We start from the raw sequence: 16,039 nt of genomic DNA on the forward strand, positions 1-16,039 counted from the left end.
CATTTTTAATGTATATCCCCACAGTTTGGGGCTATAACAAGCAGCAAATAAAACAATCTCGCACTGTTACTATTTAAAGGGAAGAATGCCAGATGGGGATGAGGTCAAGAGATAAAGCATTTGAGCAAATTGATAACCCATAGGGCAACAATTTGCCTGTTGTATTTACTATTTGACCAAGTTTATCTGAAGAACTGAAAATATAACAGAAGACATTTAAAAATATATAAATTTTCATTAAGATGGCCAAGAACAAAACAGGAGAAAACAATTTCCTTGTGTTAACAGATGAATTATGAAGTTATGACTCTATTTCAGGACTCGAAGCATTGATCAAAATGCAATTAAAGAAATTATCATGCAGGTACATATACTGACTGAATTTTTCTTTTGTCTCCACTTCCTATCTTAAATTAAAAGCAGGAAAAAGAGGTTTTTTACAAAGAAAACTCTCTTAAGGAAACAAGGAGGAGTATGACTAACAAGAGAAAATAAAAATAAGCAGGAAACTGTCAGAAAAGTGCAATTTTAAAGACACACATCATAATGAACATTAAGGAATAGAATTTAAAACTGCTAAACATAATGTTAATGTTCAGAATAGTTAAATTATTTTAACTACAACAGCAGCTTCTGTCCAAGGTCACAAGAGCATTTAAAGCAGAAAAGTTTACTTTTACAGCTGTTACATAGATATTTTTAAACATGTCTTGCACAAACACAATAAGACACAGTCATTAATGACTGGTATCATGCTAGTTATTGCTTCCTCTACGATGAAGACCCCTGATCATTAACAATCATTTGTTGACGTATTAACTCTTACACCAGCACACATGACATTATATCTCACGCAAATGAGACCACTGTGACATCTAAAACACTGCTATCCCAGATCACTTTAAATGCTCAAAACATGATGCCTTATTTACTGCTTTCTTTTCCTTTTCATGGAAGATATTAAAATAATATAAAAAATCCTCACAAATGACAGGAGCTAAATGGAAGAAAACTGGGCTCTTAGAATTTTGAAGAAAATTAACACTTGTATTCATAAAGCAAATGTAAATCATCACCTCAAACTAATTAGAATTTCAAGTACTTCCTGTCTGAAAATTGTAAGGAGTTACAACAAATAACATCTGTCAGCAGATGCCTTCATTACCTAGAGAAGGATGCCAAAATACTCTGTAAAGATCTAGAACACTATCACTGCTGGTAACCTTGCTTCTTTGGCACAATGTCTTATTTCTACAATAAAGCTCATCTACCAGTACAGAAGACAAATCTTTCTTCTGGCATGTAGGGGATGGAATGCTGGAAGTGTTTGACTTTATTTAGACCAGGTGACCAGGACTGCAGCCTTCAAGTTTTAAGGAAGAATAAAATACTTTTAATCTCCTGAAGCCAGAAGTCCCTTGGAACTCTTCCTAGATGTTGCAAGATGATTATGAAACTGGCTACTTTCCCAGTCAAATGGCCTAGAAAAATCCTTATCTCTAAAGTTTCTGCTTGCTCCCAGGTAGATCAACCTGCCAATCCTGACCTTCTACCAGCTGGAAAAAAGCTGACTGTAACAGAAGCTACAATGTTGCTTCTTATCCCATAGGGGAAAGATCACCTGAAAGGGAATGTGAAAACCTGAAGCGAAAGGTGTCAAAAAAAGTTACTCCCATCAGACCCACTCCCATTTTTCCCCTATACATTCGGTATATACTTTAGTTGCAAAGTAAGCAGCAAAATTATTAAAATAAATGTCAACAAGAAAGTTGCAATGCATCTAGCCTCTTTCAGAGGCTCTAATACATCTGCTTCCCCTACAAATATGCTTCACAATTGTTTGATACAGGGTTTGACACTTCACACAAAGAAATTAAAGAAATCATTTTCTTTACAACATAAATTTTGATATTACGAGACCAACAACAAAACAAATGCAGTCATCATGGCATCCCAGTGAACTTCCCACTGAACTGCCCCACTCTCACCCTCAGGTGAGATAATCTCTTTGTGCTGTTACACAACACTCATATTCATGAGAAGAACGCTTAACTATATTAACTCTGCAATCACATGAAAAAATACATCAAAACAACGTAAAAGCATATTTCTTAAATAAGATATTTTGGTTTTAGAATTATTAATGAAACATATTAGTATATCACAATTTTTAAAGTGAAAATAGCTTTTAAGAAGTGCTTACAATCTTTCAAGAAGGTTTAATCCTGAAAAGGAACCATTCTTCAACTCTGTTATTTTATTGTTACTCAGAATCCTGTAAACAAAAACAGAGAATAATATATTATAAATTTGGTAACAAAATTATTTGCTGTATCTTGCATTCCTGGTCTAAATCTTTGTCTAACAGCCTTTATATCAAACTATAATAACTAGTTCATTGTCTGAGGTAAATATTTAAGCAATGCTGTTATAGACAAGTATAAAGAAGGAAAAATTAGGATTTTCTATGTTATGTGTCCTAAGTACTATGCAAACATACATAATTAACATATGAAAGAAAGTACACCCATATAGGATTATCAGAATAAACCACCAGAATTGGCACAATAGAAAAGGTATTAAACAATCAATCTACACATTCAACATTCTGTTCTCCCATACTTGTTTTGGATTTCAAAACCATACAGCCTATTGCTAATTTCCCATTTCCTCTGCTGCCACTCTCAGCCGCCTGCACATGCTCACTTCCACCAAGTTGTGCCACATTTCCAAGCCATCCTTCACACATTCATCCTTCTCCTCAATGCAATCTTTTTAAGACATCTGCAAATAAGCTCAGCAAACAGCCCTTTATGTCTATCTATTCCTTCTTCTCTTAAAGAACCATACCAACTGCAAGTTCCCTCTTTCACAGAAATAACTGGATCAGTCCCGTCTAGTTAAGTACTCTATTCTCCAGTCAAGGTCAACTACAGATGCCAACTATCCTTGAGTTAGAAAACTCTTCGTATAGCTGAATGATTCTTTACTTAGAAGGACCTGCTCCCCATGCAGTTTCATATTTCTGTCACAAAAATGCCTATTTTCCTTTTGAACCACATAGTATTTTGGCATCCACAACACTCTTTACAAAAGGTTTCCAGTACAAAGCTCCATTCCATAAAAGACCTCTCATCTCATTCATTTTGAATACAGCTTCTGCTAGCTTCATTTGATGCTTCCATTTCTTATACTGAAACAAGCAATGATCAATCCCCACTTACCCTCCTCTTACTACCTGTAATTATGTAGAAACCTAAACGGTCTCTTGCCAGATGGAATACTCATATTTTACTTAATCACTCTTCACATGAAAGTCACTTTGTGCGACCTTAATTTCTGAGTATATTCTAGTTTTATTACACTCAAAAAGTTCTGTGATAAGACCACCAAAAATGAAATAGTATACAACACACGGACAAGTCACAAATTTACATACTGGGACAACCATGTTCCATTTTCGTCTCCTACTGTTTTACCTGCAATTTCTAATATTTGATCTGCCTTTGCTACTTGTACTTAAGACTTGAAGATTTCTGGTCAGCTCATCATCTTATGTATGAAGACAGAATTGTTGTCATCACAAATATGATTTTTCTACAACATGCTGCTTCTGCCATTTAATTGCCCAGTTACTAGTTTCATAATCTTCCAAAATTCACTTTAGCCTCAGCTTTACTATACCAAGCAACTCAAATTCTGTCAATCCCCTACTCATATGGTTTTACAGGTCACTAAGAAATATGTTGTGCGTTACAGGTCTCTAGAACTCCAGCACATTGAGACAGCTAAACATTTACTTCCGCAACCCTTTCTTATCCCACAGCAACTAAGCTGATACAATGATTTTCCATCTTAGGCTGACATACTATTTTTATCAAATATGACATCACTTTAGTGAGGGAGTGAGAGATGCCTTTTGGCTGATTCTAAAGAACCCCAGAAATTTGTGGGGAAGTGCTTGCCATCACAGGTGATGTACATTTTCTAAAGCACACCTCTCTATTTACCCAGATATCTAATACATTTATAATAAAATTTGACTGATTTGTTCAACACAAATCATCAGACTTGGAACCATATAGTACCCCTAAACTCCTAATGTACTTTTTATAAATATCAGCATTTGCCACCCCCTCAAGTCCTCAAAGTTAATTCTAAGCAAGAGTTCAACCATCCATCATAACTTTTTAATCACAGAGTTCTTCCAAAACTCTCTGATGGACACCATCTAGTCCTGGAAATTTATTCACTCTGTTAGCTTGTTCTATAGCTTCTGTTACAGTCACTCCAATTTCAGACAGGTCCTCTATCAAATGCATCCTGCAGATCCAACGTGTCCGTTTACTTACACCAATTACATCTTCAGGGTGGATAACTACTTCCACATTTAACAAATGCCATTAGGAGATTTCTTTCCAGGCTATTACATCTTCCAGATATCCTTTAAAATAGCCATAAACCAAAGTACACACATACACACAACCCTCTTTGCTCAGATGCATAAAATTTACTATCTAATGACAAGGATTAGAACTTCAAAACAAGTCATCAATAAGATAAAACTAAAACACAGAAACACCTATGGAAATAGCATAATTTTGACGCAATCATATATTATGCCAAGTCATTTTCTTCTCCAGGTTTCTCAAAGACTGCCTCGAGCCTCTGCGATTTAGACAAACACAGGGCAGGCTATTCTTTTGTCTCATAGCTCTGCCTTTGGCTCTGAGTCAACCCTCTCAATCTCACACACAGAGAATCAAGATAGCTAAACTTTTTTAAAAAAATCTTTCCATTCCCACTATGACAGGCAGAAGGTTTGAAAATTCTTGAAGTTAAATCACTCAGCCAAGGTTACAGTTCTGATGCTAAAAGGAAATCCCATTCCTTCTCCTCCCCTTGCAGTCATACCAGGTATTTCTGCAACTCATCTCAAGCCATCCCTGGTGCCCACTGCTCCACAAACAAAAAACATTAAACTACACACTTACACAACGCATCTTCCAAGAGATTAATTTATACATCAATAGCAAAAGTGTGATCACCATATTATACTACCCAGTCAGTGAATCCCAGGTGAAGACTATTCACAGGAATAGTGGAAAGGACAAGAAAGAAATATTTAAAAGTATACTGAGAATTTGCTGTTGTATGTGCCTAGAGTGGCTGTAACATCCACTAAAGTGTCAGCCAAGAAGAAAACTTGCTCTTGTGAAAATACAGTTCTTAGGTCAAATACATTAAGCTACCTTACAGGAAGAAAAGAAGGAAAATTGCCACTTGGCTACAGCTGTGATAATCTAGATGACAGAACAAAGAAAACAGAGTATTTTTAAAAATAAATGTACATAAAAAGGAGGCCCAGGCTACGTGTATTTCAAGGAATCATTGCATCAAGAAAAGACTCAACATGTAACAGAAAACCAGAATACATATTTGCAAGACTGCAAGTTTGGTAACTAGTGTAATAGTAAACAACTTGAAATGCCTACAAAACAAGGAAAATTCAATTGAAGCCTTAAACGCATCCATCCTAAAGTCTTTGAAACTACTTTCACTTCTACTCAAAAGAGAAAAAGGTTTCAACCTCAATAATATTCGTAGAAGTGTTAGGTACAAGATTCATTCGGTAAACCAAATAAAACAATGAAGGAATTTATAAAAAACCTCATTAATAGTTAATGCAAACTGAACATAAGGCGTAACAGCATCAGAAAGAAAAAACCAGACCAATTTCAGACCTATGGATAAAATAAAAAACATGAGGTTCAGAAAATATCCAAGTCAACATGATCAAGCAAGCAAACTATAATCTTTGGCAGCACAGAAATAATTTCTGGTTTAGTTATAGTTGGCTTCATCTTAAGGTTTATTGATTTTACCTGTATTTTCCCCAGAAAAAGGGGCTATTCGAAAAGGAGCAGAATCCACTTCACAAGTGGCTATAACTGACCAAACTAAATTTAGACTAAATAAAAATTATAGTTCTGTAAAAAAAAAAAATTAAGTTTTCTGACATTGCCTATAAAATAATAGACCTAAAGTAGAAGCCTTTGAATATCTGTGCACTAGGTAAATTTCTCTCTAGAGTGTGATGTACAAATTATAGTCAGCCTGATTTAGTATTTTCTCTGCAGAGGCTGTTAGTTGCTCAACCATAAAGGTTTAGTACAATAAATGATAAATTTTACAACACTTCATATAACCTAAGACATTTCATCACACTTAATGTTATAAGTGTAATCTTTAAAAAAATGCAGTTTAAAACTTGCTATTAATATATTCAGTCTATACGTTATTTGAAGTGTTGAGGATGTGATATAACCCGAAAAAACACGATAAAGCATTCACTTCAAAGCACAAGTTTTATAGTCACTTTCACAGTTTCTATGCATTAACGTTCAGTGAAATGATGGACTATTATGGACCACTTAGACACAAAAAAATATTTGTGATCAATAATAATTCTAAGTTACTAGTTTAAGACCTTAATTTTTTCCTACGAGGCAAGTAATTCTGAAAATATGCAAACTTTTTCATCATTAAGAAGTTTAAAGGGAAAAATGTGGCAAAACTCTGCAAAGAAACTCCACTCTGGCTCTAACTTAGTGGTGACACCTTTAGGAATAGTTGCCCAGTTGCTAGCATACAAAATGTAACTACACAGTCAAACCCACCAAAGTCTGTCCTTAGTACTATAAAGAGTTTTAGCAACAGATACTAAAAAAATGATATAATCATACTTTTCCTTTTTCATATAGCAGAGAAAAAGAAAATCAAGACTTGATTTGTTTTTAACATTAGAATAAGGTAACAAGCACTAAGTGAAAAAAAAATTCTCCTATGATGTAATTTTGGCTTGCCAAGTATAAAACAACCATTACTAAGACAGCACTCAACTGACAGGAATTTAAAAATGCATCTCCAAATCTGACAAATGAATCTGTTCATAAGATATTATTAAAACACACACCTACCCATTAGTACTATTACAAAATAGTCTAAATGGCCTCCAAGAAGCCTGTAGGAAGACTGAGAGAAAGTGTAACTTGCATCTGAATGCTGAAATAGCTTCCAGAACACATTTTAAGAGACCCAAATAGAGAACCAGGAAATAGAAAATAAATCAGATCATTTAATGATGGCTGCATACACAAAGGACTGGGAAACCAGGCACCAGCAAAAACTGAACTAAAATAACCATCTGTACAATCAAGAAAAATGCTTTCTGCTGAAATCCATGAACATGCAAAAAGATTTGTTTTTTAAGTTTATCTTGTAGAAGCTGCGATTTAACAAGGATATAAACGAAATATTTTTCAAAAGTTCATATTTTGCCTTCTAGTAAGTTACTGGTGTCAAAAGGAAAGAAACGTAAGTAATGAGAAGAACATGAACACTACATGCTTAAAAGTAGTAAAAACCCTGAAATGAAAACACTCTACAAGCTATATACAGAGATAGAATTATACATCTTGCCAAAGCTCCTAACAAAAGGAGACAGTGTTTTCCAATTTAACAAAAGCATTACAACTGAGGAAGCTTAGTAATGAAAAACTTGCAAAACAGAAGTTTGCAGCAGATAAAAGATTTCCTAGGCTATTTCATTTTTGCACACGTTAAACAATATTAAGATTGTAAACTAAAACACTCAGAAATTATAGAAAACTGTGTCTATTTATATGACTCCACATTTAACTGGGATTGTGCTAACTTTACATGATTAATTCATGAGGGACCTTTTTTTCCTATACAATTCCTGCATCATTCAAGCAATGATGCTCACTTTGTGCACTGCTACGCAAGATATTTTTTTTTTTGTGTGGCGCTCAGTATGCAGCCACATGCTTTGTTTATTGTCTTTAAGGACAAACCATTCTTTAAGGACAGAATCTTTTATTTCCAGTGAAATGGTGCCAACCACTGGAGTACCTCAGTGAATTGTCCGTGTAAAAGTACTAAACAAGAATCATCCTAGAAAAAGGACAGAATGGGCAGACACAACAGAATGTAAGAATGAGTAGCAATGTCACCAAAAAAGATACTATCAAAAGAAATTATTGTGACATTACCACCATACCAACTAAACCTCTTTTCCTAGTACTTATCCCAAGTTGGAAAGCCTTCCAAAGAGAATATTAAGAGGACACAGCAACATCCAATTTTTTCGAACACTAACTCTGAGTTGCCAAACTCACTGGTAATCTAAACTTTGTGATCATTACCTTCTAGGAAGCTTCCTTCAAGTTCTCTCTCCCTCCATCCCTCCCTCTTATTATCTCTAGCATGTGTATAAGTTCAACAGGTAACGACTGACTTTTTCTGCGGTAACCCTCTTTTCTTACTCCTTTCCCTTCTGCTCCATCCCAAGTTTCTCAATTATTATCCAGTAGATGTACACTTTTGGGGATTCTCCCTGACTTGCAATTCAGTGCATGTTTACTCTACACCTCCATCCTCCATACCTACATGCAAGACAGTTAACTTTCTTCGCAAGAAACGCTGCACACAAGTAGACGCCTAGCCAGACTCTCCTAAGCAAAGCTGCTATGGAAAATACATTCCATGTGTCACACACCACAGCAGTATTAATTATAACATATGCTGTCATGCCCAGTCTCACGTGTATTTACATTTCCTATCAGGTATATGTGCTCTCTAGAAAGTACTTCGTCTAGACATGTTAGCAAGCACTTCCTATCAACTGCTGGCACATGAAGATACCACTTCACAAAAAAAATTATATTCTAATCCTACAGAAGTAAACAGTTTTTTGGACAGTTTAGCTCCCTGAACTGACTATGCGTGGAGCCAGACAGCCAAGGGAGGGGAAAAGATATAACACCCACACAGTGAGAGACTGGGAGGTGAAGGTGCAAATGTGCCAGCTCTAGTTCAAGCTACAGTTTTATAGGCAGCCGGATGCTGATGTAACTTGCCGCACTGAGAGGGAGAAATCTCCTTTCCCCTACCCTTGCTCATGATCATCTTTGTGTAAGATGAAGGAAGAAAGAGTGGAAGGAGAACTCTCTTCTGCACCTCAGACCTGTTAGGTCAGCTCACTGCAACCCACAGAAATTTAATGAGCCCACCAACACAATTTTTCAGAACCAGTTTAAATTCCTGATACTAAGATTCAAGGTAAAACCTATTCTACAGCATGGGCTAACTACTTGTGTCAGCAAGCAAAAATGAAGGAGCCAAGTCATTGTTCATTCTTCATCACTGCAGAACAAATCCTAATTCTATTTCTTTAATTCTGGGCATTAATTTCAAATTTCAATATTTTGCAGCATTGCCAAACTGAAACAAAATAGCAGTAATACTGAATAATAAAAGGAGAAAGTTATTAGTCCTGAAGACGACAATATCTCTTTCTGAGGCTAGATATGGCATAATGCACTAAATGTTTAATACTCACTGAAGGGCTAATGAACACATAAACGGCACTGTTTATATGGAGATCATGGGAGCAAAAGTATTGAGCAATTCTACATTAATATTCTGGCTCAGAGAATTAAAAAAAATAATTTGTCCTCCTGACAAAAAAATTAGATTTGATCTCCAGAATTTTGAGCAACTTCCATCCTCCAGTTTTATTTTTAACTCAACAGTAATCAATACATAGCACTCATTCAAAATCTGAGCCCCAGGCTTGTGACAACTGCAACAGTTGTATCTATGGCTCAGAAGCCATGTTTCTAATTACTTCATATATTAAATCAAAAGCATAATGGCCTCATTGTAAAAGGCACATAAAGCAATTTAAGAATGCTTATATAAGAATTAGCTTAAAAAAATCACTATGCATTGATACAATCATTATTGCATGAAGACTACTAGCAGTTACAAGCCATCTCTTATGTTAAAGCCATTAATGTGACACTGAAAGAAACAAGAGAACACTCTTCAATTTTGAGTGGGTATACTAGTGGATGCACATTAACAACATGACATGACAAATGGAAGAGTTCTTCAGGTAGAAAAAAACACTGCAATTTAAAAGAAAATACTGTTCAAATTGCAACCTCAATTTCCCTGCAATACTCAAATAGACACAAAAGTATATGTAATCATAAAAGAATACACTATGTAACCCTACAACAAATCAGTTTTGAATAGGGCATACAGCAAAGCACGAATCTGATTCAGAAGATGGATTTCTATCTTCCCAACAAAGTAAAAGACATACACAAACTCTGATAGATATATATTGAATAAGTCTACCAGAACACAAGCCAAAGAGAAAATGAAACATCACTAATGATTTTCAGGGCCAGAAGCCACTGGTAAAAAGGCATGCACAAGTAGTCTTGAATTCCTAAGTTGTGGATATGACAAGTACTGTCTCTGTACTGTCATGTGTACACAAGTAAAATATATTTTGCATAGCCCACATATCCACTGACTGAGGAAAATTTTAAGATAAGTTTTAATGGAAGTTACTAGCCCTTCATGTCTTCGAAAAATGTTATCACTGCCCACGTTATTAATATTGAGCACTTACAACAGTCTAAAATGGACTGGTTTAACTATTTTAATGGAATCAGCTGTCAAGAGTACCTTCAAGTTAATAATGGAAAAGTACTTTAAAAGAAGAGTTAAAGTTCCACAGAAGAATTTACAATGCCTATATTTCCCGTCTGCCAATGTTTCAGTAAAGGACACTTTTTTTCCCAAACACATTTCAGCTGCTTAATGCATGCAGTTTGTCATGATTACATTTAGGAGCTGGACAAAGCCTGTGACATTTTAAGATGCTGTTCAACAGCAACCCAATTAAGCATATCCTTGAATGGTTTTGAACATAAATCCAGGCTATCGCTTTGGCTTGTAAATTCTAACATGTCGTATATTCCTATCAGGCTGTATGGGTAAGAAAAGCGTTCAGACCAGTAAGGGTCCTGAATCAGAAATACAGTTCTTCCCTGAATATATATGCTTATCCTCTGTTTATTTAGGTTATTCTGTGGGTATAGGAATCTATGTTTAACAAGTAACTAAAATTCTCAACAAAGGACAAGGATTACAAATTCAGGGCCTTGTCTTCAGCAGGATTACACGTTCTCTTCTGAATTACGAAGTACTGGCTAATATCCAACAAGTTATGACATCATCACTTTAGCTTGCATCAAACAACACAACAGCAACAGATATCTTGTCTCAGAATTCTGTTACAAGAGTACAGTGCATTCTCTACTTAAATGCGAATCATGGCAATGGCTTCAGTACCTACTGAAATACAGAGCAGGTCAGAAAAGCACCGAGTTACATTTAGCAAGTTTTGTTATCTTCATTCCAAAAGCATCTCATCTGTCTCATTCAATGACAAAGGCCAAAGGAATCTACAGAGTTCAAGTAGATACACCCTTCATTTGCATCCCAATCAGTTTTTATTATATAAGGCTACAGAAAAATACCTTCCTTAGCTATAACTAAATTTGAATTTACCTTGGAATTTGACCGAACTGCTCACTAAAGCACCAGCTAATTCCACCTAGATTCTAAAAGGAACCTCAATTTACAGTACTGCCAGAAATACCAAACATTACTTATCCTCCCACAGACATCTCTCTATACTTTAACATTCTCTTCTCAGTGTTTGCTTTCCCTCCTTAACCATTAAACAAACTTACTTTGTCTCTTATCAATTGAAACCAAGCTATAATATTTTTTTCTGCATTGTAACTAGAGATTGGAATAATGTTGACCTAAATTACTAGGACAATAAAACATTTTGTGGCAAACAAATGCCAAAGCATTTTGTAACACAAGTGACTTTGCCCAACTTACCATTATCATTGTTAACCACTAAATACAATCGTGTGCAAGAATGAAAGAACCTGGCCAGCATGCTCAAATGCTGCTACTCATTTATCCTCATTTCCACTGTTTCTGTTATTTCCTCAGCTTTTTGAGACTTTTGTCCTCAAAAAATATTTCACTGGAAAGAAGAAATAGAGCAGCTCATCTACTGAAAGTCCAAGAGGACAGAATCAAGATTTCCAAAATGAATATAAACACTTCATTTTGATCTTTCTTAGCTTACTCAAAACCCAAAAAGTTATATAAAATTATATACGTTCTCATATTTAGAATTGGTTCGTGCAAAATAAGAGCCAACATAAAAGAAAATTGACTGAATTAAAATGCAGCTGATCTACACAACAGTGATCTATTTTCAGCTACTTATCTCTGCAGTGATCCACTAATCCAAAAAGCTATAATAGAACTAGTACTTATCTTAATAGAAGAATCCCACAAGAATCAAGATTGAAGATAACTCAGGGCAGTTTCACTCTAATCAGACAACCTTCCACTATCTGAGTGCTGTAATTCTATGTATCAGCTTAGAAGAAAAAAGTAATTTTTGGCAAAAGATTAGATAACAATTAACCCAGCCACTACTAATCAACATGTTAATGAAATGGCACTTGGCAACACACCTCATAAATCACCAAAACTTTCTAGACAGGTTAATATGGATTCAGTAAAATAAAAAACAACCAAAAACAAAAAAGTCAATCTCTCAGAGATATGGAAAGTTATGCTTCAAGAGTCAACAGATTGAACGCACTGAACCACAATTATTGTGTCCACTCTCTCAGAAAAAAACAGGACTGGTTTAATAATCTTTGCCTTATATTTCAGTAAAATTTCAAAGTGCCTTTTCATATTAATTCTATCAACACAGTTATGATACTTACTACAAATAGCAATTAAAAGATCACATTGTTTCTTGCTATATCTACAAAAAAGTTTTAAAAGGAAAAATAAATGCTTTGGAAGTTATCATGAACTTCAAGGGCCAGTTAAAACTCAAAGCAACCAATTAATGTATATATGCTCTAAATACATACTAGATAATGAAGGAGTATGAAAGATGAATCATTCTTCCAAATATTTCTGTCACTACAATTATGAACAAAGGTCCATTCAAAGTAAGGCTGCTGTGTTTGGTATCTTCTCTTCTTTCACAGCAATCAGAACTGTGACTCCCTGAACCAAAACATCTTCAGAGTCAATTTCAGTATATCAACTATACTAACATGTATGTCTATCAAAATTTTAATGGATAATACTATATTTTTAACAGTTAATCACCAGCAAAGCATTTGACGCTGAGAGAAAAATGAATTTGTTGATTAAACAGCTGTCACGTTCTACTTTTTGCCTTCTTTTTCTACTTCAGAAACTTCATATATGAATACTTTTTGTTACTTCTCACAGGTCATTTAGAAACAGTCTCTGAACTTTTACAGATTGCAAGGCAAGAACAACTAGTTTAGCCTTAACCACTTTGCTTTTTTTGGCTTTCCCTTTTCTCATATGTCCAGATCCATGCATGTGCCGATGACTGGGCCCACACCTCACTGAAACTTCCTGTAAGAAGCCCTTCCTTGGTGTTTCAGTGCTGTCGAAGTTCACAAAAGCAGTGGATTATTGTTCTCATGACAGAACTATACATATTTTATGCTTATTGAAGTTATATTATTGGTCAATCATTCAAATCTGTGATTCCCACTTAAGTGGATATACATCTAGAACTCATAATTCAGCTTCTTGAAATTTATTTTCTTGCATGCTACTTGGTTGCACTTGAGCAGCACATGAACTTTAAAGCTCTCTAAAGTGGGGACAGGGTCCTCACTAGGGCGTTTTAGGGCCCTACACCTATGAAAACTAGTGTTGTTGATTTCCCTACCTGTAGACTCACTGATCTTCATGGGCCCCTTCCAACCCAGTCTACGTTACTATGACCTTCTTTGCTAGAGTGACCAGTTAAAAGCCTCCAAAAGAAAAACAACTTGCAAATCCTCTCTTAACATGTGCACACTCATGTCTAAATAAATAGCAACTTATGTCTTACTTTGGAATAAGTTGCACATCCTGTTTGAAACTTGTTATTCAAATGGATGAGCTAGGACTGCCTCCACATAAAAAGAAGACGCCTACTGCTTCATGGAAGTAAACTGGCCTTTTTTTTTTTCCAAAGAAGAAACAAAATAAGTCCTTTTGGCTAGTTTTATGGAGAACTACAATGAACAAGTTGCTCTTGCTACTGTGAAACTTCAGGCCCACCCAGCCTACCGCACACTGAGCGACTCACGCTCTCTGTTAGTGCTCGGTTGTTAAAACTGCCTCAAAGTACTGCACTGAGTAGCTGATTTTCTTCTGAGGTGCAAAAAAGAAATAATAAATTCAGCAAAGTTTTTTTTTTAAAAAAAAATAAAGTAAAAATGGGGAATTACTTGTAACAAAGAAACACCTGAGCTTTCCAGAACCCTTTGATGGGGAGCAGTTCCAAAAGGACAGAAGGAACAAGGGGAAGGGATGCTGGCGGGGCCGGAGACTGCAAATAACGGGATGCTCCCCCCGCCTCCAAATCATCAGCCCAGGAAGCTAAAGGAAAACATGAAAAGCACAGTCAAAAAGAAAAAAAAAAAATCTCCCAGGGGCTTTCCGTAGCAGCAGAGGGGATCCCGCCCGCTCCCCACCGCCTGATCCCATTTTACTTCAGGCCTGCGCTTCCCCCCCTTCCCGGCCGCCAACGTCGCACCAAGGCCGCCCGCCTGCCCGACACCGAAAATGCTGGCAAATAAACTTCCCAAGACTCGTTCTGGAGTTTTAGAAAGCGAGACTCCTTTCTCGGGCCTGAGCAACACGAGGGAGCGATCTCCATCAATCGCGTGCAGCCAGACAAGAGCTGGGAACAGAATACATTTCCCACTTACAGGCGTATGTCTAAGTCTTCCCACAAATCTTATGCATATTCTATTACTTCGCAAGAACTAATTTTAACGTTATTATGAACTTCACAACAGTCAGAAGTTGCTAATTTGGAGCTGGCACCAGCTCTGCCTGACCCTGCATCTGAAACAGGGACAGGCAGCAGACAGGGGATCACAGAAGAAAAGCTCTCTGTTCATAGAATAGTTCAGCACAGATCAGACTGAACACAAGACGCTATAACCTCCAGCCTGATCTAGCGGGATGCCCCTACCCATGGCAGAAGGGTTGGAACTAGATGATCTTTAAGGTTCCTTCCAACCCAAACTATTCTATGATTCTATGGTTCAAAGAATAAGCGGTGTCTGGAAAAAGAGCTGAAAGAAAACACGCGGACAGAGGGACGCTTTGTTTAACCTTCAAAACACTACAAGTACTTCGATGAAACTTCACTTCAGCGTAAATAAAAAATAGTCCACATATTTCAAAGAATAAGCAGTGTCTGGAAAAACACTGCTCGAAAGAAATCACGCTCACAGAGGGAGGTTCTGCCCAACTTTCATAACAATACAATCACTTCGACGAAACTTTTACCTCCGCTTAAACCAAAAACATTCCACGTTTTACGCTCCCGGTGCCGCCCCGCCCGCTCCCCCCGGTACTCACAGGGTGACCGTCCTGTTGGGCAGCGCCTCGGGAGGCAAGACCCGATCGAGCTCCAGATTGCTGCACACCACCTTGCCGTCCACGGGGCCGCCCGCCGCTCTGCCGCCGCTCCTGGGGCGACCGTCGTACTTGCAGCCCGGGGGCAGCGCGGCGCCGCCGCCCAGCGCCGCGAGCAGCAGCAGCGGCGGCAGCAACGCGGGCCGGAGCGGGCGGCGGGGCCCCATGTTGAGGCGCGGGAGGGCCGCGCCGGCCTAGCTCCGTGCGACCGGCGCCGGGTGCGCCCGCGGCGCTGCCGCCATGCGGGCGGGGGAGCGGGAGCCGCAGCCGCCGCGCTCCCGCCCTCGCCTTTGTGTCGGGGCGGGCGGGCTTCGCGCGGCGGCGGCAGCAGCGCCGCCTCTCGCCGCTGCCCAAGCCCCGTAGAGCGAACGCCTCCGCCGGGCCTCGACCGCTCCGCGCATGCGCGTGGGAGGGGGCCGACATCCGCGACTGCGCGAGGGGGAGAGGGGCGAAGGGCGGGGCAGAGGGCGAGGGGCAGGCGGGGAAGGGGAGATGTTCTTCTTTATGTGTAGTTTAGATCTGTCCCTCTCCAGTTTATACCCATTGTCCCAAGTCCTGTCACTACAAGGCTTTCTAAACAGTC

General features: G+C 37.8%; 1 protein-coding gene across 1 annotated transcript in view; it reads right to left on the bottom strand.

Moving 5' to 3' along the window:
- The window catches only part of ADGRA3 (adhesion G protein-coupled receptor A3), a 53,853-nt gene extending 38,017 nt beyond the window's left edge, over positions 1-15,836 (bottom strand). The window contains exons 1-2 of the mRNA XM_054065214.1: positions 15,400-15,836; positions 2,204-2,275 (exon numbers count right to left, since the gene is read on the bottom strand). Of these exons, the coding sequence (XP_053921189.1) occupies positions 2,204-2,275; positions 15,400-15,623 (296 nt within the window). The 5' untranslated portion in view covers positions 15,624-15,836. The remainder of the gene's footprint in view (positions 1-2,203; positions 2,276-15,399) is intronic.
- Between the last annotated feature and the right edge of the window lie 203 nt (positions 15,837-16,039).

The sequence above is a fragment of the Cuculus canorus genome, chromosome 4, assembly GCF_017976375.1.
Source record: "Cuculus canorus isolate bCucCan1 chromosome 4, bCucCan1.pri, whole genome shotgun sequence".
Lineage (NCBI taxonomy): Eukaryota > Metazoa > Chordata > Aves > Cuculiformes > Cuculidae > Cuculus > Cuculus canorus.